This window comes from Hyla sarda, chromosome 9 (genome assembly GCF_029499605.1).
Source record: "Hyla sarda isolate aHylSar1 chromosome 9, aHylSar1.hap1, whole genome shotgun sequence".
NCBI lineage: Eukaryota > Metazoa > Chordata > Amphibia > Anura > Hylidae > Hyla > Hyla sarda.
The window spans coordinates 35396212-35418806 of record NC_079197.1 but is presented as its reverse complement, the minus strand read 5'-3'; the positions used below and the strand labels follow the sequence as shown (position 1 = coordinate 35418806).

Genomic DNA, 22595 nt, shown 5'->3' with positions numbered 1-22595 from the left:
AGTATTATATGTGACAAGGTCATCAAGGGTGGATTTAAAAGGGGGGCAGTTTAAGATGTAGAAATTTCTGCAACAGTCCGTTCCATAAACGGGGAACTCTGAGATTCATGTTTTGACACCAGTTGGTTATAAAAAAAATTTATCCTGATTTGCAATTTTCTTCTACTTAAAAATCTTAACACTTCAACTACTTGTAGCTGGAATAACTGCGGCTACTGGCACCAGACTTGCCCTCAAATGGGTCCTCAAAAAATGATTTAAAAAAATTAAAATAAATTAAAATTATATTAAATAAAAATTAAATAAAAAAATCTCTAATCTCTTCAATTGTGATGCCATATGGTCTCCCGACCCTGCTGCCACATCCACACGCTCTGCGGCAGTGATTCTAATAGCGACGCCTGTAATCTGCATGTGACTTGTACATTTTTAAATATTTAATATAATTTAAACAAATAATTGCTATACAACCCACTGACTGTTGACTGGGGGTTGCTGGTCGAGACATGACCGCTAGCTGATACCAGGAGCTCAGGCCTCCCACTGCGACTCCTGCTGCCACTCGCCCCCTAGTCTGCTGCGACCTCTGCCTGATGAATTTAGGCCTCCGACACTCCTCTGTGCACATCCTGGCACTTCTCTGCCTGACATACATAGTGCGTATATGAGGGGAGTACAATGCGCTACAGTACGCTTAAAAAAGTATTTGTGTACAACACCAGCCAGTAAGTACTTTTGCCTAGCCTTTCACATTATCTGGGCCCTTGAGACTAACAGGAAAAAAGTAGTACACCACTTAGATGTACATATGTGGTATGCACTTATACTTGAGGGGAGAAAAATGCGCTAAAGTATGCTTAAAAAAGTATTGTGTGCATAACACCAGCAGTACACACCAGTGCTGCAGCACACAGTCGCTGTGTTCTACACTCAAAATTGCACTCTCTCTCTCAATCTCACTCCCTTCCCTATCAGTGCTTCTAGGCAGGATTTGTGATTGAGCTGCTGTTCTGTGCAACATACTGTGCAACACACTGCTCTCTGCCCCTATCTGTAATAGAATGCTGTGCACAGTGACTAGAAGGGGAATTGCTGCAGTAAGAATGCTTTTCTGTGAAACACACACTGCTCTCTCTCTGTGCAACAGAATGCTGACTTGACTAGGAGGTGAATTCCTGCTGGAAAAAAAGCTTTTCTGTGCAACACAGCACTGTGTCTGTCCCTAGCTATCTCTCTGCTATGAAAGGATGAAGTGACTGGCCGCAAGATGGTTGCCGATTATATAGGGCTGTGACATCAAAAGGGTGACTGGCTGCTGATAGGCTGCATGCTGCATGTGATTCAGGGTCATTCCGCCTACCCTTGTTCCCGCCTTCCCAGGATTCCTTGCCCCATGTCCTCACATGTGGATCCGCCATTTTAGATGCCCTGGAGCCTGGACCGCACTAAATGAAGTTTCATTAAGTGATTCGTTGCAAATCAAATTTTTCCTGAAATTCGTAACGAATTCAGATTCGGCAGATTCGATTCGCTCATCCCTAGTCACTAAGTCAGAACTACTTCCCTTGGGCACTTCTCCCCCATGCTGGCTGCCGTTAGTCTCGGGGCTTGGAATTAAAATCTTCCTCCTCGGTCACCTATTTAGGCATTAGGGTGGGCAAAACACCGGACACCCTATACCGGCTGAACTATCCCCCTCTCTTTAGTAAAATACAGGCGGAACTAAGGAAATGGATGGGGTCGCAACGTTTATGGGACGGTGCCACTTAATCAAAATGGTCAGCTTTTCCCGCCTCCTATATCCCCTACCCCTCCTTTTGTGTCATGCTGAGGTCTGTCTGCTGAACTCTGCATTTACAAAATTTATCTGGGCAGGTAAAAAGCCTTGTATTGCGCTACAGAAGCTCATGCTGAGCAAACAGGGGGGAACCCCTTAACCTCCCTGGCGGAATGATTCTGTCTGGAAATTTGTACCAAAAGCGGTACAATTTTTTGCATTGAATTTCACATCTCCCCCCGCCCATTTCACATCTCCCCCGTCACATTCCCCCCCCCCCCTTATCACATCTCCCCCTTGTCACATTCCCCCCCCCGTCACATTCTTCCCCTCCATGTTACATTCTCCTCCCCCGTCACATCCCCCCCCCTTGTCACATCCCCCCCTTCATGTCACATTCCCCCCTTCATGTCACATTCCCCCCTTCATGTCACATTCTTCCTCCGCCCGCCCCCCCCCCCCCTTCTCACCATGTCTTGTCCTGCAGCAGCATACACTGGCTTTGCCGGGCAGATTTTAAACCTAGTGTATTTGCTGCAGAACAAGTCCTTTCCCCTTCAGCCAATCACTGGCTTTACACCACTGTGGCCGGTGATTGGCTGGAAACTGAAAGGTCATAGAAGATGAATAATGAAGAGAGCAGAGACCGGAGCGCACGGAGGGGAACAACATCTTCAGGGACCGGGACTAGGTGAGCAACGTTTTTTTTTTTTTATTTTACTCCTTTTTCCTTTTACACTTAGCTCAGTGTTTTTCTAACAGGGTGCCTCCAGCTGTTGTCAAACTACTACTCCCAGCATGCCCAGACAGCCTTTGGCTGTTCGGGCATGCTGAGAGTTGTAGTTTTGCAACAGCTGGAGGCCCCCTGGTAGGGAAACACTGACTTTTAGTATTTTTCTTTACCTGCTCTGGCCGACCCCCGCCATGGGAGCAGACCCGAGCAGATAATCGCATGTTTTCCCGGGGGCCGTATTGCTATATCGCATTGCGCAATATATCGTGCAGCCCGGCCGGAAACTCTGAAATTCTACCCCGAGCGTGACTCGGGGTTACCGATCCTGGCAGGGAAAATTAACCCCGAGTCACGCTCGGGATAACCGCTCAGGAGGTTAAGGACTGAGCCCTTTTTTGCAATTCTGACCACTATCACTTTATACATTAGTAACTCTGGGATGCTTTTACCAATTATTCTGATTCTGAGATCGTTTTTTCGTGACATATTCTACTTAAACACAGTTACTTGCATTCTTTCTTGGTGAAAAATCTAAAAATTTCATGGAAATTTCGAAAATTTAGCATTTTTTTTTACTTTGAAACTCTCTGCTTGTAAGGAAAATGGATATTCCAAATACATTATATATTGATTCACAAATACAATATGTCTACTTTATATTTGCATCATAAAGTTGACATGTTTTTACTTTTGGAAGTCATCAGAGGACTTCAAAGTTCAGCATCAATTTTCCAATTTTTCCCAAAATTTTCAAAATCTGAATTTTTCAGGGACCAGTTCAGTTTTGAAGTGGATTTGAGGGGTCTTCATCTTAGAAATACCCCATTATAAAAACTGAACCCCCCCCAAGTATTCAAAATGACATTCAGAAAGTGTGTTAACCCTTTAGGTGTTTCATAGGAATAGCAGCAAAATTAAGGAGAAAATTCAAAACCTTCATTTTTTACACTCGTATGTTCCTGTTGACCCAGTTTTTGAAATTTTACAAGGGGTAAAAAGGAGAAAAAGCCCCCCGAAATTTGTAACCCAATTTCTCTCGAGTAAGGAAACATCTCATAGGTGGATGTCAAGTGCTCTGTGGGTGCACTACAAGGCTCAGAAGGGAAGAAGCGACAATTGATTTTGGAGAGTAAGTTTTTCTGAAATGGTTTTTGGGGGGCATGTCACATTTAGGAAACCCCTATGGTGCCAGAACAGAAAAAAAAAACATGGCATACTATTTTGGAAACTACACCCCTCAAGGAACGTAACAAGGGGTCCAGTGAGCCTTAACACCCCACAGGTGTTTGACGACTTTTCGTTAAAGTCGGATGTGTAACTTAATATTTTTTTTTCACTAAAATGCTGGTTTTCCCCCAAATTTTACATTTTTGCAAGGGTTATATGATAAAATGGCACCCAAAATTTCTAACCCCATCTCTTCTGAGTATGGAAATACTCCATGTGTGGACGTCAAGTGCACTGCTGGTGCACTACAATGCTCAGAAGAGAAGAAGTCACATTTGGCTTTTGGAAAGCAAATTTTGCTGAAATGGTTTTTGGGGGGAATGTCGTATTTAGGAAGCCCCTATGGTGCCAGAACAGCAAAAAAAAAAAAAAAAAAAAAAACACATGGCATACTATTTTGGAAACTACACCCCTCAAGGAATGTAACAACGGGTACAATGAGCCTTAACACCCCACAGGTGTTTAACAAATTTGGACAGGAAAATGAAAAATATGTTTTTTTCACTAAAATGCTGATGTTACCCCAAATTTTTCATTTTCACAAGGGGTAATTGGAGAAAAATCCTCCCAAAATGTGTAACCCCATTTCTTCTGAATATGGAAATACCCCATATGTGGATGTAAATTGCTCTGCGGGCGAACTACAATGCTCAGAAGAGAAGGAGTGCCACTGAGCGTTTGGTGAGAGAATTTGGTTGGAATAAAAGTCGGGGGCCATGTGCGTTTACAAAGCCCCCCTTGGTGCCAGAACAGTGGACCCCCACATGTGACCCCATTTTGGAAACTACACCCCTCACAGAATTTAATAAGGGGTGCAGTGAACATTTACACCCCACTGGCGTTTGACAGATCTTTGGAACAGTGGGCTGTGCAAATGAAAAATAAAATGTTTCATTTTCAAGGACCACTGTTCCAAAAATCTGTCAGACACCTGTGGGGCGTATATGCTCACTGTACCCCTAATTACATTATGTGAGGGGTGTAGCTGCCAAAATGGGGTCACATGTGGGGGTCCACTGTTCTGGCACCAAGGGGGGCTTTGTAAACGCACATGGCCCCCGACTTTTATTCCAACCAAATTCTCTCACCAAACGCTCAGTGGCACTCCTTCTCTTCTGAGCATTGTAGTTCGCCCGCAGAGCAATTTACATCCACATATGGGGTATTTCCATATTCAGAAGAAATATGGCACATGGCCTTCAATTCTCTCTCCAAAATCCCAATGGCGCTCCTTTTCTGAGCATTGTAGAGCGCCAGCAGAGCAATTTACATCCACATATGGGGTATGTTCTCACTCAAAAGAAATGGGGTTACAAATTTTGGGGAGCTTTTTTCCTATTCTCCCTTATGAAAATGAAAAATGTAGGGTAACACCAGCATTTTAGTGAAAAAAAAAAATTTTGTTCATTTTCACATCCAACTTTAACGAAAATTTATCAAACACCTGTGAGGTGTTAAGGCTCACTATACCCCTTGTTATGTTCCATGAGGGGTGTAGTTTCCAAAATGGGGTCACATCTGGGTATTTGTTTTGCGTTTATGTCAGAACCGCTGTAAAATCAGCCACCCCTGTGCAAATCACCAATTTAGACCTCAAATGTACATAGTGCACTCTCACTCCTGAGCCTTGTTGTGCGTCCGCAGAGCATTTTACGCCCACATATGGGGTATTTCCGTATTCAGGAGAAATTGAGTTACAAATTTTGGGGGTCTTTTTTTCCTTTTAATGCTTGTGAAAATTAAAAAAAAGTATGGGGCAACACCAGCATGTTAGTGTAAATATTTTTTTTATATTTTTTTTTACACTAACAGGCTGGTGTAGCCCCCAACTTTACCTTTTCATAAGGGGTAAAAAGGAGAAAAAGCCCCCAAAATTTGTAACACAATTTCTCCCGAGTACGGAGATACCCCATATGTGGCCCTAAACTATTTCCTTGAAATACGACAGGGCTCCAGAGCGAGAGAGCGCCATGCGCATTTGAGGCCTAAATTGGGAATTTGAATCCGCCATAAAAATACGGAAGTGTTTCCCAAACAGGGTGTCTCCAGCTGTTGCAAAACTCCTAGCATGTCTGGACAGTCAGTGGCTGTCAGGTGTAGTGTAGTGTTTTTAGGATACATTCACACGGTTGGGTTTATAGTGAGTTTGAGCTGGGAGTTTGTGCTGGGGCTGAAAATTTGCCGAATCTCAATTGCTGCAGCAAAAAAATTGCTGTAAACCCACCCGTGTGAGTGTACCCTGTACATTCACATGGGTGGGGGGCAAACATCAAGCTGTTGCAAAACTACAACTCCCAGCATGCAGGGACAGACCATACATGCTGGGAGTTGTAGTTATGCAACAGCTGGAGGCACATTGGTTGTGAAACACTGAGCGTTTGTTACTTAACTCAGTGTTTCGCAACCAGTGTGCCTCCAGCTGTTGCAAAACTACAACTCCCAGCATGCACTGACAGACCATACATGCTGGGAGTTGCTTTTTTGCAACATCTGGATGCACACTGGTTGCAAAACACTGAGTTAGGTAAACTCAGTTTCACAACCAATGTGTCTCCAGCTGTTGCAAAACTGAAACAATCAGCATGAATTGACAGTCGAAGGGCATGCTGACAGTTGTAGTTTTGCAACAGCTGGAGGCACACTGCTACAACTCCCAGAATGCCCTTTGGTAGTCTGTGCATGCTGGGAGTTGTTATGCAACAGGTGAATGCACACTTTTTCTTAGAAAATTGTGCCTCCAGCTGTTGCCTAACTACAACCCCCAGCATGCAGACTAACAAAGGGCATGCTGGGAGTTGTAGTTGGAACTCCAGCTGTTGCAAAACTACAACTCCCAGAATGCCCTTTGGCTGTGCATGCTGCAATTTGTTGTTAAGCAACAGTAGGAGGTGAACACACCTCACCTCCTGCTGTATCCTGCCGCTGGACCACCGCGCTGTATCCTGCTACCGGGAGCAATCCTGCTTCTCCTGTTGCCGCCTCAGCACACGAGGGGACCCCTGCCAGACAAGGGCAAGGTAGGAGACCCCCGCCAGCGCCGATCTCCGCTCCGATTGCCGTCCCCAGCAGGTCTGTGATTGGTGGGTTGTTCAGAGCGATCAATCACATGATCATGAAGGGGCACCGGTGCCACCTCACTCCTGCTGGGTAAGGGTGAATGGGGCTGTCTCTGACATAAAAAAGTTATAGGGGTCAGAAGATGACAATTTTAAACGTATTAATTTTCCTGCCTGTAGTTATGATTTTTTCCAGAAGTCCGACAAAATCAAACCTATATAAGTAGGGTATCATTTTAATCGTATGGACCTACAGAATAAAGATAAGGTGTCATTTTTACCGAAAAATTTACTACGTAGAAACAGAAGCCCCCAAAAGTTACAAAACTGCGTTGTTTTTTTTCTTCAATTTTGTCGCACAATGATTTTTTTTTCTGTTTCACCGTAGATTTTTGGGCAAAATGACTGACTTCATTACAAAGTAGAATTGGTGGTGCAAAAAATAAGCCATCATATGGATTTTTAGGTGCAAAATTGAAAGAGTTACGATTTTTTAAAGACAAGGAGCAAAAAACGAAAATGCAAAAACCCCCGGTCCTTAAGGGGTTAAGGTGATCATTTTGCTTGCCTATTTATCTTCGTAGTGGACTGGATCCACAGATCTTCCTTCCATGCCATCACCGGTCTGGAAGGTGCTCTGGTGTCCCCATGGCGACTTTCCGCATTACTGCACATGCCTTATGCAAGGTTGCCCCAGTCTGTGAAACACTCAGTTCTGTTGAAAGACATGTGGTAGCTTGGAAAAAGGTTCGCAAATTGCACCACCTCCCGTTCCTGATGTCCAAATATTTCCCCCTCCGAGGACAGCCGGTTTTTCCCCAAGGAATTTCCTCTAGGATGCTGGAACTTTGGGAGGGTAGAGGGTTATGGACAGCGGGTGATCTTATGGATCACTCTACTAAAAGCTGGTTATTTCCTTCTGCGCTGTTGACTAAATTCCAACTCCCCTCAACCAGGTCTACTCATTTTGTAAAGATAGACTACGCAACCTTGATAAGGAAGCCCCTATACACGCGGTAGATAACATCATAGGTTCTCACCCTCGTAACCTCACTATCTCCACTCTCTATCCAGCCCTTAAAAAGTTCTTCTGAAAATTGACCCAGATACCCTTTTTTCCTCCTGGGCCAGCTGGATTCCTGATTGAGATATTTCGGAGTGTATCCTACAGGGATGGCATAAGGTTCACAAGAGTGTCATCAATAAGAGATGGCGTGAAACTTATTTTAAATTGGCCCATAAAGCCCTTTACGGCTTCAATATACTCCCCACTCCAGCTTTCCCTAACAGGATCATAGCTTGCCCAAAATGCTCTACTCCACTAACATACTTGGCATGGGGTGTGGTTCTGTCCTTCTACAGTTGATTACTGGCGCATGGTCCAAGTTTACATACACGATACGTAGGATATAACCCTTCCTTTTACACCACGTCCCCTACTTTTCACCAGTTTTAGTCCTCTGGAACAGGTTTTCCCTCCTCTCCTCAAGATACCCCAACTTATACATTTAGTCCTCCTGTTCCCTTTACGCTGCCTGTTTGCCTCCTGGTTGTTCTCTTTTATCCCTACCCATACTATGCTACTCACTCAACTCATTTTGCCTGGTCGATAGGTTAGATACAGAACGGCACAAGACGTGACACACACACAAAAGTTTTTCGATAAATAGGAGGTCTTTATTATTTCAGCATATAAAGAATCAGAAATAGAGGATATGGTGAGGCCCTTTGGCCACACAGAGTGGTACTGTCGGGTGCTATGGGAGATACATTCGGGGCCTTACGTCTTCCCACGCAATGAACGCTGGTAACTTGCACCTTTTTCACTCTCACCTTTACCAAAAGTGTTCTTTTATATTTATGTAACTCTTGATTTTTGTGTTAGTTATCAAGTGAGCTTTTACTGACATGCCCCATAGGCCTTTGTATGGGCAGATGATTGGCCTTGTATGCCTTGCCTTCATTTTTCTGTTTTTCGTCTGATTAAAGAGATTGTTATGTTCGTTTATTTCTTTGTTTTTTTACTAAGAAAATGTAATAAAATATGTTTTAAAAAAAATGTAAGTATGAAAATTAGAAAGAAATAAAATAAAGCTAGAGTTCATGGTGACTTTTGGTGACCCATGAGTCTTTATAAAATCATGGCATTACCACACTGTGGGGGAAATTTATCAAAACCTGTGTAGAGGAAAAGTGGTGTAGTTAGCCATAGCAACCAATCAGATGGCTTCTTTCATTTTTCACAGGCCTGTTTAAAAAAAGAAGCAGCAAACAGGTATGCCCTTGTATGCCTTCAGAGTTTATGTGATGGGTGCAAGGTCGCCCGCAACCTTTCTTCCCACATGGAAACTTTGAGGTAGCATTGTGGCAATGTAATGAGTGCAGTGTGGATCTAGGGCAACCCCAGGTTGTCTTGAAACTCTACCTGAAAATACGTATGTACAGTATATTGAAAATAAAATCGTAACTGGAAATTTGACAATGTTCAAAGTTTTTTCCCAACTTCAGCAAGAATCCAAGCAATGCCATCTAGTAAACCATGCAGTGTAGACGCTTCTGTGTTTTGTACCTGAAAATGATAAATTATTTACATTAAGTGTTGGGGTAAGTCCACATGTAACCATTTTGCTGCAATTTTCAGGAAAGATGTAGCAAAACATTTTACAATTTATTTTTCTATATGTTTTTCCAGCATTTTTTGTAAATAGTTCATGTCTTGGTCAGATTATGGGGAGGTCATTTTAACTAATGAGGGGTATGTAGGGATTTTGAGCCAAAAGCCAAAGCACGGCCATGTCCTTAATATATAGTATACTCTAAGGGTACGTTCCCACACGGCGTATTTTGCTGCGTATTTGCTTCGTATTTGGTGCTGCGTATTTTCCTACCCATTGACTTCAACAGAGAAAATAAAATACGCAGCAGCAAATACGCAGCAAATACGCCGTGTGGGAATGTACCCTAAAAACCTGCTGACATGTCCACTTTAAGCTCTGTTGCATACCCAGATGCATGAAATTAGGCTTTATGAGGTGTACAAAGATTTTTCCTAGGCAGACATTGGGGCAGATTTACTAAAACTTTAATTCTTAGACATTGTAAACCTAGGGCTGTATTGCATAGGCAGGTTGCTACCTGATACAAGCGCTGATCGATATTCGTATATTCATATCAATCAGTACTTGTTTAAAAAGCCCTTTAGAGGGCAACATTTTTAATAGTGAAGTGGTACCCAAACGACCACTGTCGTTTCGCTATTATGCCGCTTCTTCAGGGGGCGCCCTGAAGAAGCAGCATAATTGCGAAACGATCGTTGGGGGTTCAGGTGTAGGTATGGTTTGGCACCCTTTATTGTATACTTTTGGCAGGTATTATTCTTGTATCCTACCAGCTACTGTGGCATTTACTCCTTTTACTTGTAAATTTTGATGTATTTGTGTCCTACCATTGTCCTATATCTTTGTATGTCCACTAGTGCCTATCTATTGCTACTACTTTTTTGTTTTAATTCTAATATCTATTTTTTTTTATTACTAAATTGCATTAATAACGTTAATTTTTTACACTATTACTGTACAGTGAATGTAAACTGTATATAAAAGTTATTAGGATATTTACCCTGTATAGGACCTTCCTAAGGTCATGTGATGGGTGATCACATGATATACCTAGAGCTCCAGAGGCACAGGTAACCACAGGCAACCAGCTACCAATGGGCTTTAGTCCAGCCCCCTGATATATAAAGGTCTGTAGTCTCCACATTCGCTCTCTTATCTCTGGGACCCAAAAGCAAGCACAAGTCCTGTACAAGTCAAGTCCAGCATATCTAGGCCAAAGCCTATAAATCTAGGCCAAAGCCTATAAAAACTTGTTTTTATATATCAACTGGCTCCAGAAAGTTAAACAGATTTGTAAATTACTTCTATTAAAAAATCCTAATCCGTTCAGTACTTATGAGCTTCTGAAGTTAAGGTTGTTCTTTTCTGTCTAAGTGCTCTCTGATGACACTTGTCTCGGGAACCGCCCAGTTTAGAAGAGGTTTGCTATGGGGATTTGCTTCTAAACTGGGCGTTTCCCGAGACACGTGTCATCAGAGAGCACTTAGACAGAAAAGAACAACCTTATCTTCAGAAGCTCATAAGTACTGAACGGATTAGGATTTTTTAATAGAAGTAATTTACAAATCTGTTTAACTTTCTGGAGCCAGTTGATATATGAAAAAAAAGTTTTTTCCTGGATCCTGGATAACCCCTTTAATACAGCTTTTAGAATATAAAAGTGTCAGATCATATACTCAAGATGTTTGATACATTTGGTGCATCTGACTATGTACACACACACACACACACACACACACACACACCATTTTTGAGGCTTATTTTGCAGTCAAAAATTTATATCCCACAACATGGACATGTTTTAGCACATGATCGAAAATACATCCCTGACATTTAATTTGCCATTCGTAACAATTATAGATGTAAAATTAAAATGTGTGGGAACTAACAGTTTTCCCATTGAATTCTGTTGGGGGGGGGAAAAAAGCCTTGTTTCACATTACAAAAAATGGGGCAAAAAAAACTAATTGGAAACATAGTGTCAGACTGTCTAGTCGTATAAGATGGCCTGACGATCACAGTAAACTGAGCGGCTAACCTGTCAAAAAGAGGTGATCAGCCGGTGAGAGTGTTTGCCAGCTCATCGCTGGCCCTATTACACAAGGCAATACTGGCCTGTTTGACCAACTATCACCCCATGTGGTTTACACCACTTACTAGCTGGATTAATTTGCGCCCAAATTTGGTGAAGTTATGTCACATAACATTGCATTTTATGCCACAAACCAGTTTCCTTAAAATACACCATTTTCTAAGAAGCTATTGTCATTTGTTGTGCGTGATGGAAAAAGTGTCTAAAATACATAATTGCAGCAGTTTTTGTGCCACAATTCTGCTAAATGTCCAATAGTAAATCTTCCCCACTGTCTTGTAATGGACTTTAAATCAGTACATAGATATGGCAAAGGGGGTCAATGTAAATCTTTCAAACTGTCCTTGGACTTTACATCAGTATATATGAAAAGTGGTCAATGTCTTTTCTGAGGAATTTGTTTTCAGAGATATGAACATGCTAAGCTTTCTAAATAAATGTGCATAAAAAAAAAATTATATTCCCTAAAGTAATCTTATTTAGAATCACTTTCATTAGTCATAGAATCAAAAGCAAATGACCAGGGAGTCAGGAGTTTGTCTGACGCAGAGAGGAACCATCAGACAGCCAAGTAAAATCAATGGATTTATTAGATGCAACGCGTTTCGCTGCGCATGCGCAGCTTCATCAGGCATCATGATGCCTGATGAAGCTGCGCATGCGCAGCGAAACGCGTTGCATCTAATAAATCCATTGATTTTACTTGGCTGTCTGATGGTTCCTCTCTGCGCCAGACAAACTCCTGACTCCCTGGTCATTTGCTTTTGATTCTACACCTATCCAGGAGGGCTGCAGTGGACCTGCCTTCATATCTCTTCTGCTCCTAACCTTGTTGTGTGTGGGCGCACAACCAACTTCGGTAAGCGGCTTGGGAATCACCTTCCCCCACCCCCACCTGCAAGATCTACTGATCCCGCACATGAGGCGCCTTCCTTCCTTTCTCTAGATTTCATTAGTCATGGCAATGATGAAGGCCTCTGGGAAGTGCTGCAAACTACATTGTAGCAGAGGGTTACAGGTTGACAAGTAGAGGAACACTGTAGAGCCTGGTAACAATCCAATAGCATTTCCATGCCCACATACCAACTAGGACAAAAAACAACTCTCACCATCCATGGTCGATTTAGCTTGTTCAGACACAGCTCATGAGCCAAGTAAACACAAGGGATCCTCTTGTGTTCAGGGCTAGTCACACAAGCTAATAACAACAAAGGTCTCCTCTGGGCTCCAAGGAGAGGATCCACCATCGCCTGGATCTGAGTTACCTCTTCCTCACGATTGTGTGCTGCACAAAAAAAAAAATTAAAATAAAATAAGTCACCAGGGCATTGTCCCCATTATAAAAAAACAAATTGGCATCTATATTGGCACCAATGTCAAAATGACAACCAGATGATCGTCACAGTACTGTAAAGCTCCGGTGTGAAGCCTTCAGTGGCTTTTGCAGGGAAAACTACGCAAATGGATACAAATGGACAGCTATGTAGAATGTGGCCATCCTTAGCATATCTTTTTGTACGAGCTCTCAGTCTTGGCTCATGGATGTGGGTACCAAGCATTGGAGCGAGGAGTTGTGCTATCCTGGCACCTGCATTACCGTACTTGTTGCACTAGCCTTTTAAGGGTATATCGTTGATTTACTATTGGATATTGTTTCTCTATATTACCCATTCTGGCACTTGACAGAATAGCAATCAGGTTTGATGCACTTTATTATAGCTTTCCTGCTCATGCCATACATTATGCTTCTTATTGTGCTGCCAATTGATTGTGTGTGTGTGTGTATATATATATATATATATATATATATATATATATATATATATAAATTATTTTTGTATTTACCCTAAAGTATAATATACAATCATGCCTTATACATATTGATTACTGTAAAATGCAGGTTTCAGTGATGTCGCCCCATTAACTGATTTCTTCATTCCTCCATTTTATATCATTCTGAATAGTTTTTAATGATATTTAATAAAATGTATTATTATTAAGTTCACAGTTTTTTCCTTTTGGGTGTATATTTTATATGGAGTTAAACATACTGTTGCTGTAATCTACCATAGGATTTAAAGGGGAACTCCAGTGGATACAAGTGGAAAACAAATGTTTTAAAAGTCAACTGGTGCCAGAAAGTTAGACAGATTTGTAAATTACTTCTATTTCAAAATCTGAAGCCTTCCAGTACTTATCAGCTGCTGTATACTACAGAGAAAATTGAGTTGTTCATTTCAGTCTGACCACAGTGCTCTCTGCTGACACCTCTTTCCTTGTCAGGAACTGTCCAGATTAGAAGCATATCCGCATAGCAAACCTATCCTGATCTGGACAGTTCCTGACATGGACAGATGCAGGGCCGGATTAAGAGCATCATTGGCCTGGTGCTGAAGATTGTGATGGGCCTTTTTATCAAAGTATATATATGTTCCCCTCACATATAATGCCCCATGCCCTGCCCCCTCAGGGGGCATTATAGGTGCATTATATGGGCACATGACAGGGGGGCCCCTGTCATGTGCCCCTCACAAATAATGCCCCCATGTCCTGTGCTCCTCACATATAATGCCCCCATGTCCTGTGCCCCTCACATATAATACCCCCTGTCCTGTGCCCCTCACATATAATACCCCCTGTCCTGTGCCCCTCACATATAATTTGCCCTTTTCTGTGCATGCACACCGCCCCCCCCCCCAAGTTTTCATAATTCCCCTGTACCATACGGTGCCCGAGCACCTCTTTCCAGCTTTCAAATTTCTCACACGCTGCTCCATTCGTGCAGTGCGAGAGCTGCAGGGGCATGATCTCCGGGCGCTGGCGCAATAATGTGATGTCATCGCGCCGGCCTGCCATGAATGGCGTCCCCACGGCTCACACTGCAAGAATGCAGCAGCGTGTGAGAAATGTGCGGGAGTGGTGGAGCGGGACAGCTGACAGCTCCCGCTCCACCATGCTATAGTACAGGAGGGGCAACAATCTCAGGGGGCAAATGCCCCGTTGCCCCCCTGGATCTGCCACTGGCAGCACGGAGGTGATAGAGCAGGAGTCTCAAACTCAAATTATCTGAGGGCCACTGGAGGTAGCAGCTGGGTGAGGCTGGGCCACATGCGCCCCTTACATATAATGTCCCCATCATGCGCCCCTTACATATAATGTCCCCATCATGCGCCCCTTACATATAATGCCGACATTATGCGCCCCTCATTATCCACCAGCAGTAGCACCCCCATCATCTACCAGCAACCCCCCCCCCCATTCCCCCTACCCCTGTGTGGTAATAGCATGAGCTTATGGATGATGGGGGTGCTACTTCTGGGGGGGGGGCAGCATTAGGCAGGCAGCAGGCTCCCCACATTAGGTAGGTAGCAGTCTCCCCACATTAGGTAGGTAGCAGTCTCCCCACATTAGGTAGAAGCAGGTTCCCCACATTAGGTAGCATTGTCGTCGTCCCCCACATATATACACACACACAGACACACAAACATACACACACAGACACACTTACCTGTCCTGCGCTGCGCTTCTCCTCTCCGGGGCAAGTGACGTCACTGACGTCCTGTGCGGGTCTGCGGAGGGACGTCACATGCGCAATGTCCCTCATCAGACTCGGGCCGGCCAACTGGAGGCACGGAGGAGGGCGGGGTTAGTGAAGCCTTCCGTCATTTAACTCTGCTCGCCGGAAGCAGGGTTAAATGCCTGAAGAAGTTACCTTCCCGGCGCCCGGAACTGCAAGTCCCTGGCGTCGGGCAATACAAATTTCACATTCCTGGTGCGGGCCACAAACTTTCGTTCGTACCGACCGGCGCCCGCGACAATCAAGCTGCAAACTCCCGGCAGGCCGCCGGGCCAATTTTAACGCAGGGGCCTGGAGCTGCCACTCCATCCGCCCCTGCGTTAATCCGGCCCTGGACAGAGGTGTCAGTAGAGAGCACTGTGGTCGACTGGAAAGAACTTCACAAATTTCTCTGTAGTATACAGCAGCTAATAAGCACTGGAAGGGATAATATTTTTAAATGGAAGTAATTTACAAATCTGTTTAACTTTCTAGCACCAGTTGATCAGAAATTTTTTTTTCCCACCGGAGTTCCCATTATTTACTACAGGGGCTACTTTAGCTACACTAAATTTAGTGTTCGGTGTGTATGTGTTGTCCTGACACATCCCTGTGATTTTTTGTTTACCGCTTGTCATTTTGGTAATCCTTATTGAGTTAGGTGGAAAAGTATACATGCAGTGGCGCTACCCAGCAATGATCCAATGCAAGCTAGTTGAGATAAAGGAATAATACTATTAATTATTGACAGCTAAAACAATAAACAGATCGAATAGCAAGACGCGTTTCAGGAGGCTAATGTCCCTCACTCAATGGCAGATGTGTTGACAGAACCATACATCAGGGTTATTAAATGTAAAAAGGGTGCCAAAGGCCTCTGACTCGGGAGCCTTAAGCACCATTTTTCCATTTAAATTACCCTTATGTACAGTTCTGTCCACACATCTGCATTTGAGAAAGAGAGATTAGCCTGCCGAGATTTTCTCCTCGCTCCATTTTGCCTATATGGAACTCCAGAAGCAGGGGTGATTAGCATACGCTCAAGGTGTATTCCAGATAAGAGTCTATTACCCTACATGTCTCACACTTGCTGCTGCTTATTACGCCCACAGTATTACAAAAGGCGCTGAACTCTTTCTTTGCTCTTTTTTCCTCATTTCTCCTCTTTTATGTCCATGTATCATTATATTGTAAGAGTGCACGGTATTGGCTATCCATCCAGGTACAGGGAAACCCTATGTAACTTAAAGGGTATTCCATGAAAAAAAAAAAAAAATTCATATCAACTGTCTCCAGAAAGTTAAACAGGTTTGTAAATTACTTCAATTAAAAAATATTAATCCTTCCAGTACTTATCAGCTGCTGAAGTAGAGTTGTTCTTTTCTGTCTGACCACAGTGCTCTCTGCTGACACCTCTGTCTGTCTCAGGAACTGTCCGAAGCATTAGAGATTTGCTCATACTCTGGACAGTTCCTGAGACAAGCAGAGGTGTCAGCAGAAAGCACTGTGGTCAGACAGAAAAAACTCAACTTCAGCAGCTGATAAGTACTGGAAGGATTCCGGTGAAAAAATTTTCACCGGAATACCCCTTTAAGAGTCTGGCTTCATGAATAATATATGACTAGGTATGTCAATATGTTCACTCTGTGAGATAAAATATATTTTATATTATATATATATATATATATATATATATATATATATATATATATACACACACACACATACATACATATACACACACATACACACACACACACACACACATACACACGGGATGAGTATTTAACTCAGGGAGAGTTCACCACTCCTGGTGTGACGGAGCTTTCAAGGGCCACTAAGCACCCCGCAGGCATTCTGGGTAGGGGAATATGCAAATCTGCTCATTACATCACCTTTTCAGGCGATGTTCCCTGGTATCAGCTTAGCTCCAGTTACGGAATATAAAAAGCTAATCGGGATTAATGCCAAGCCAGAAATCTCTCTCCAGAAGGAAAGAACACCCATCTGCAGACAGCTGTTTCGGGGTACTTGCCCCTCGTCAGTACACAGCAGGGTAATCTGGCTTGGCTGAGATGAGGGGCCTTAGACCAACTAAGGCCACACATTGCGACTATAAGATACAGAAATATTATAGACACTTATTCTGTTATTTTTTATTGCATTTTTAGGAATATAAAACTAAAGAAATTACTGTACAGATGTAAACATTAACAACCATATACAAATACAGGATGAGGAATGAGTGGGGGGAAAAAAAAAACTACATTTGATTTTTAATCCTTAACAAGGTTATGATCTTAAATTTACCCAATCCTATCTAGTGCCTAAAAATAGGTGGCATTGTTTAAAGAGAAATACAATTAAAATGATCTAATGATTCATAGAGACCTGTGAGCATTTACAACCCTTTAGCACTGCTTGTAGATCTCTGCTATTAAATATCTGACACCCAGCAAATGGTCATTCATCTAAATGTTCTGTCAGATTTCTAGAAATAGAAATTTCTAAGCAGTGGCAATGAGTTCTTTAGACCCCCTGTGGAAATCGATTATCCAAGATCACGTACTTTTTTTTTAACTGTAAAAATGTTATTTAAGAGTTTACATATATAAAAGAGGTACTCCGGCCCTAAGACATCTTATCTCCTATGCAAAGGATAGAGGATCAGATGCCTGACCGGGACCACAGCAATCTTGCCGAGTGAGGACCACAGGACCGGAGTATTGTGATGTCACGTCTACGCCCCTGTGTGAGGTTATCCCCCCCGCTATGCAAGTCTATGGGAGGGGGAGTGACGGCCGTCACGCCCCCTCCCATAGACTTGCATAGCGGGGGTGATGTCACACGGGGGCGGAGTCATGACATCACGATACTCCGGCCCTGTGGTCGACACCCGGCAGTTTGTGAGCTGGCAGAGCGGCGTGCAGCTCAAAGAGATGGGTGCTGAATGCAAGATTGCAAGGTTCCCCAGTGGGGGGACCCCTGCGGTCAGACATCTTATCCTTTGGATAGGGGATAAGATGTCTCAAGGCCGGAGTACCCCTTTAATATAAGAAAAATGCATCAATCGGATATCACAAATGGTCCCAAAGGCCCAGACCAAGGTCACAGACTTATGGTATTCTTACTTAAAGGGATAGTCTACCACCTCCTGTCATTATGCTGATCATGGGATATTCACCGCTGAAACCCCTACCGATCGGCTGTCATAAAACCTGCAGCTAGAGTTCAATTTCCAAGCAGCACCACCACAGCACAAATAAAGCATTACACTGTAACTATAGAAATCAGTCAGAAATATATGGAATATAAGAAGCAGCAGCTTTTTTTTACTTGCTTACTTATTTGTGTCTCTGCATTGGCCACATAGATGAAACCATCCACAATTTTGCAAACCTCCTTTACTTGAGGGATCAGACTGTACGCAGCTCTTTGCTCTCCATGCCCCAAACCTTCGGTGATAAACATCTTGTTGACAGCCGCACTCTGCTCTACCCGAGCTCTATCCCTTTCTGAACTTGAAAGAACGAGTGTTAAAAAATATATTATTATTTAATAAAATTATCAACTGTAAATTAATTAAAGCTAAAATTTTCGCATAACGAAACACAAATACATAGAAAATGCAATGTAAACATCTTAAATCTTAAATCACAACAACACGGCTGAAGACAATTTAAGGATTCGTCATACTACTGACAGACAGTCCAAGTTGAGCACAAAACGGCTCCATGACCAAATAGCCGTCACATGTTTCCTCACTTTCCAGTTATCTTCACCATAGCCCCAGGATCTGGCAGTAGAAGATCCTGGCCCCCTCTCAGACACAGCAACTATCCAGCCCCATATGTGCTCTGTTCTCCAAGCCTATGGATGGGTACAGTAAGGATGCGCATAGTTCGGAGCTCTATGCACCCTACTGCTTACTAGTCCAACAGCTCCAGCTGCATCGGGGTTCTTGGCAACTTAAAGGGGTACTCCACTGGAAAACTTTTTTCTTTATTTATTTTTTTTAAATCAACTGGTGCCAGAAAGTTAAACAGATATGTAAATTACTTCTATTTAAAAATCTTAATCCTTCCAGAACTTATCAGTAGAGATGAGCGAACTTCCAGTAAATTTGATTCGTAACGAACTTCTCAGCTCGGCAGTTGATGACTTTTCCGGAGCCTTCAGGTGCTCCGGTGGGCTGGAAAAGGTGGATACAGTCCTAGGAAAGAGTCTCCTAGGACTGTATCCACCTTTTCCAGCCCATCGGAGCACCTGAAAGCTGAACTAATTTATGCAGGAAAAGTCATCAACTGCCGAGCCGAGAAGTTTGTGACAAATCGAATTTACTGTAAGTTCGCTCATCTCTACTTATCAGCTGCTGTATGCTCTAGAGGAAGTTCTCTTCTTTTTTGAATTTCCTTTCTGTCTGACCACAATGCTCTCTGCTGACACCTCTGTCCATTTTAGTAGAAGCAAAGCCCCATAGCAAACCTATCCTGCTCCGGACAGTTCCTGACATGGACAGAGGTGTCAGCAGAGAGCACCGTGGTCAGACAGATAGGAAATCCAAAAAGAAAAGAACTTCCTGTGGAAGTGATAAGCAGCTGATAAGTATTTCAAGGGTTAACATTTTTAAATAGAAGAAATTTACAAATCTGTTTAACTTTCTGGCACCAGTTGATTAAAAAAAAAAAAAAAAAAAACACCACACATGTTTTCCAGGAGAGTACCCCTTTAAGTGACTGACTGCACTATGAATTCTTCATGCCATCTGAGGACGAGGGCGCCACCCTGTGTCATTGTTACTGTATATCAGTTTTTAACAATAAATTTATCAAAATCTGTCAGAAAATTGAAACTCAGTTAATTCAACATTCCACTAGACCCAGGAAAGGCTGAAATGAACAAAAAAAAAAAAAAAACAAGAATAAGTAACACCTGCTGGAAGCTGTTTATGCCAATTACAAGGTATAAGAGCCAAATATGCATATACGTATTCATTCTTCCCACTGAAGGAAATTACATATTTATGACATATTTGGTAAATATTGCTAAGATAGTTTGGATATTTCTGCTCATTTTAATCACATTTATCTTCACCTTGTTCCTTTACTGTTTGAATAAGGATCTAGTATTGCTGTCCCCATGTTAGAAAGCTCAAACTTTAAAAAGTGTACCTGTCGTTAACAAAAACTTTTGATATAATGTAGAAAATACTAATATATGTATATTTTAAACATACATTGATTTAAAAAATTTTATATTTTTGGGTGAAATAATGCTGTCCATGCAGCTTTTGCCTGTGTGTCTATGAGGAGTCCAAATAATAGAAGTGAGGGCAGGACAAGCAGGGCTCTGTGCAGGCTCCTGGCTTGTCAATCATCCTGATGTGTGAGCAGGGAGCGTGTCACTGAGCCTCAGTGCACAGAGCCCCCGCTTGTCCCCAGTGCACAGAGCCCCCGCTTGTCCCCAGTGCACAGAGCCCCCGCTTCTCCCCAGAGGCCCAGAGCCCCCGCTTCTCCCCAGAGGCCCAGAACCCCCGCTTCTCCCCAGAGGCCCAGAGCCCCCGCTTCTCCCCAGAGGCCCAGAGCCCCCGCTTCTCCCCAGAGGCCCAGAGCCCCCGCTTGTCCCCAGAGGCCCAGAGCCCCCGCTTGTCCCCAGAGGCCCAGAGCCCCCGCTTGTCCCCAGAGCCCCCGCTTGTCCCCAGAGGCCCCCGCTTGTCCCCAGAGGCCCCCGCTTGTCCCCAGAGGTCCCCGCTTGTCCCCAGAGGTCCCCGCTTGTCCCCAGAGGCCCCCGCTTGTCCCCAGAGGCCCCCGCTTGTCCCCAGTGCACAGAGGCCCCCGCTTGTCCCCAGTGCACAGAGGCCCCCGCTTGTCCCCAGTGCACAGAGGCCCCCGCTTGTCCCCAGTGCACAGAGGCCCCCGCTTGTCCCCAGTGCACAGAGGCCCCCGCTTGTCCCCAGTGCACAGAGGCCCCCGCTTGTCCCCAGTGCACAGAGGCCCCCGCTTGTCCCCAGTGCACAGAGCCCCCCGCTTGTCCCCAGTGCACAGAGCCCCCCGCTTGTCCCCAGAGGCCCCCGCTTGTCCCCAGTGCACAGAGGCCCCCGCTTGTCCGCAGTGCACAGAGGCCCCCGCTTGTCCCCAGTGCACAGAGGCCCCCGCTTGTCCCCAGTGCACAGAGGCCCCCGCTTGTCCCCAGTGCACAGAGGCCCCCGCTTGTCCCCAGTGCACAGAGGCCCCCGCTTGTCCCCAGTGCACAGAGGCCCCCGCTTGTCCCCAGTGCACAGAGCCCCCCGCTTGTCCCCAGTGCACAGAGCCCCCCGCTTGTCCCCAGAGGCCCCCGCTTGTCCCCAGTGCACAGAGGCCCCCGCTTGTCCGCAGTGCACAGAGGCCCCCGCTTGTCCCCAGTGCACAGAGGCCCCCGCTTGTCCGCAGTGCACAGAGGCCCCCGCTTGTCCGCAGTGCACAGAGGCCCCCGCTTGTCCCCAGTGCACAGAGGCCCCCGCTTGTCCCCAGTGCACAGAGGCCCCCGCTTGTCCCCAGTGCACAGAGGCCCCCGCTTGTCCCCAGTGCACAGAGGCCCCCGCTTGTCCGCAGTGCACAGAGCCCCCCGCTTGTCCCCAGTGCACAGAGGCCCCCGCTTGTCCCCAGAGGCCCCCGCTTGTCCCCAGAGGCCCCCGCTTGTCCGCAGTGCACAGAGGCCCCCGCTTGTCCCCAGTGCACAGAGCCCCCGCTTGTCCCCAGTGCACAGAGCCCCCGCTTGTCCCCAGTGCACAGAGCCCCCGCTTCTCCCCAGAGGCCCAGAGCCCCCGCTTCTCCCCAGAGGCCCAGAGCCCCCGCTTCTCCCCAGAGGCCCAGAGCCCCCGCTTCTCCCCAGAGGCCCAGAGCCCCCGCTTCTCCCCAGAGGCCCAGAGCCCCCGCTTCTCCCCAGAGGCCCAGAGCCCCCGCTTCTCCCCAGAGGCCCCCGCTTGTCCCCAGAGGCCCCCGCTTGTCCCCAGAGGCCCCCGCTTGTCCCCAGAGGCCCCCGCTTGTCCCCAGTGCACAGAGGCCCCCGCTTGTCCCCAGAGGCCCCCCGCTTGTCCCCAGTGCACAGAGGCCCCCGCTTGTCCCCAGTGCACAGAGCCCCCCGCTTGTCCCCAGTGCACAGAGCCCCCCGCTTGTCCCCAGAGGCCCCCGCTTGTCCCCAGTGCACAGAGGCCCCCGCTTGTCCGCAGTGCACAGAGGCCCCCGCTTGTCCCCAGTGCACAGAGGCCCCCGCTTGTCCCCAGTGCACAGAGGCCCCCGCTTGTCCCCAGTGCACAGAGGCCCCCGCTTGTCCCCAGTGCACAGAGGCCCCCGCTTGTCCCCAGTGCACAGAGGCCCCCGCTTGTCCCCAGTGCACAGAGCCCCCCGCTTGTCCCCAGTGCACAGAGCCCCCCGCTTGTCCCCAGAGGCCCCCGCTTGTCCCCAGTGCACAGAGGCCCCCGCTTGTCCGCAGTGCACAGAGGCCCCCGCTTGTCCCCAGTGCACAGAGGCCCCCGCTTGTCCGCAGTGCACAGAGGCC

General features: G+C 45.5%; 1 protein-coding gene across 2 annotated transcripts in view; it reads right to left on the bottom strand.

Moving 5' to 3' along the window:
- Window positions 1-8462: 8462 nt before the first annotated feature.
- Window positions 8463-22595, bottom strand: part of FBXO4 (F-box protein 4) — a 45399-nt gene continuing 31266 nt past the window's right edge. For both annotated transcript variants that reach the window (XM_056538765.1, XM_056538764.1), the window contains exons 5-7: window positions 18404-18579; window positions 12613-12788; window positions 8463-9362 (exon numbers count right to left, since the gene is read on the bottom strand). In XM_056538765.1, coding sequence (XP_056394740.1) covers window positions 9279-9362; window positions 12613-12788; window positions 18404-18579 — 436 coding nt within the window. In that variant the 3' untranslated portion in view covers window positions 8463-9278. The remainder of the gene's footprint in view (window positions 9363-12612; window positions 12789-18403; window positions 18580-22595) is intronic.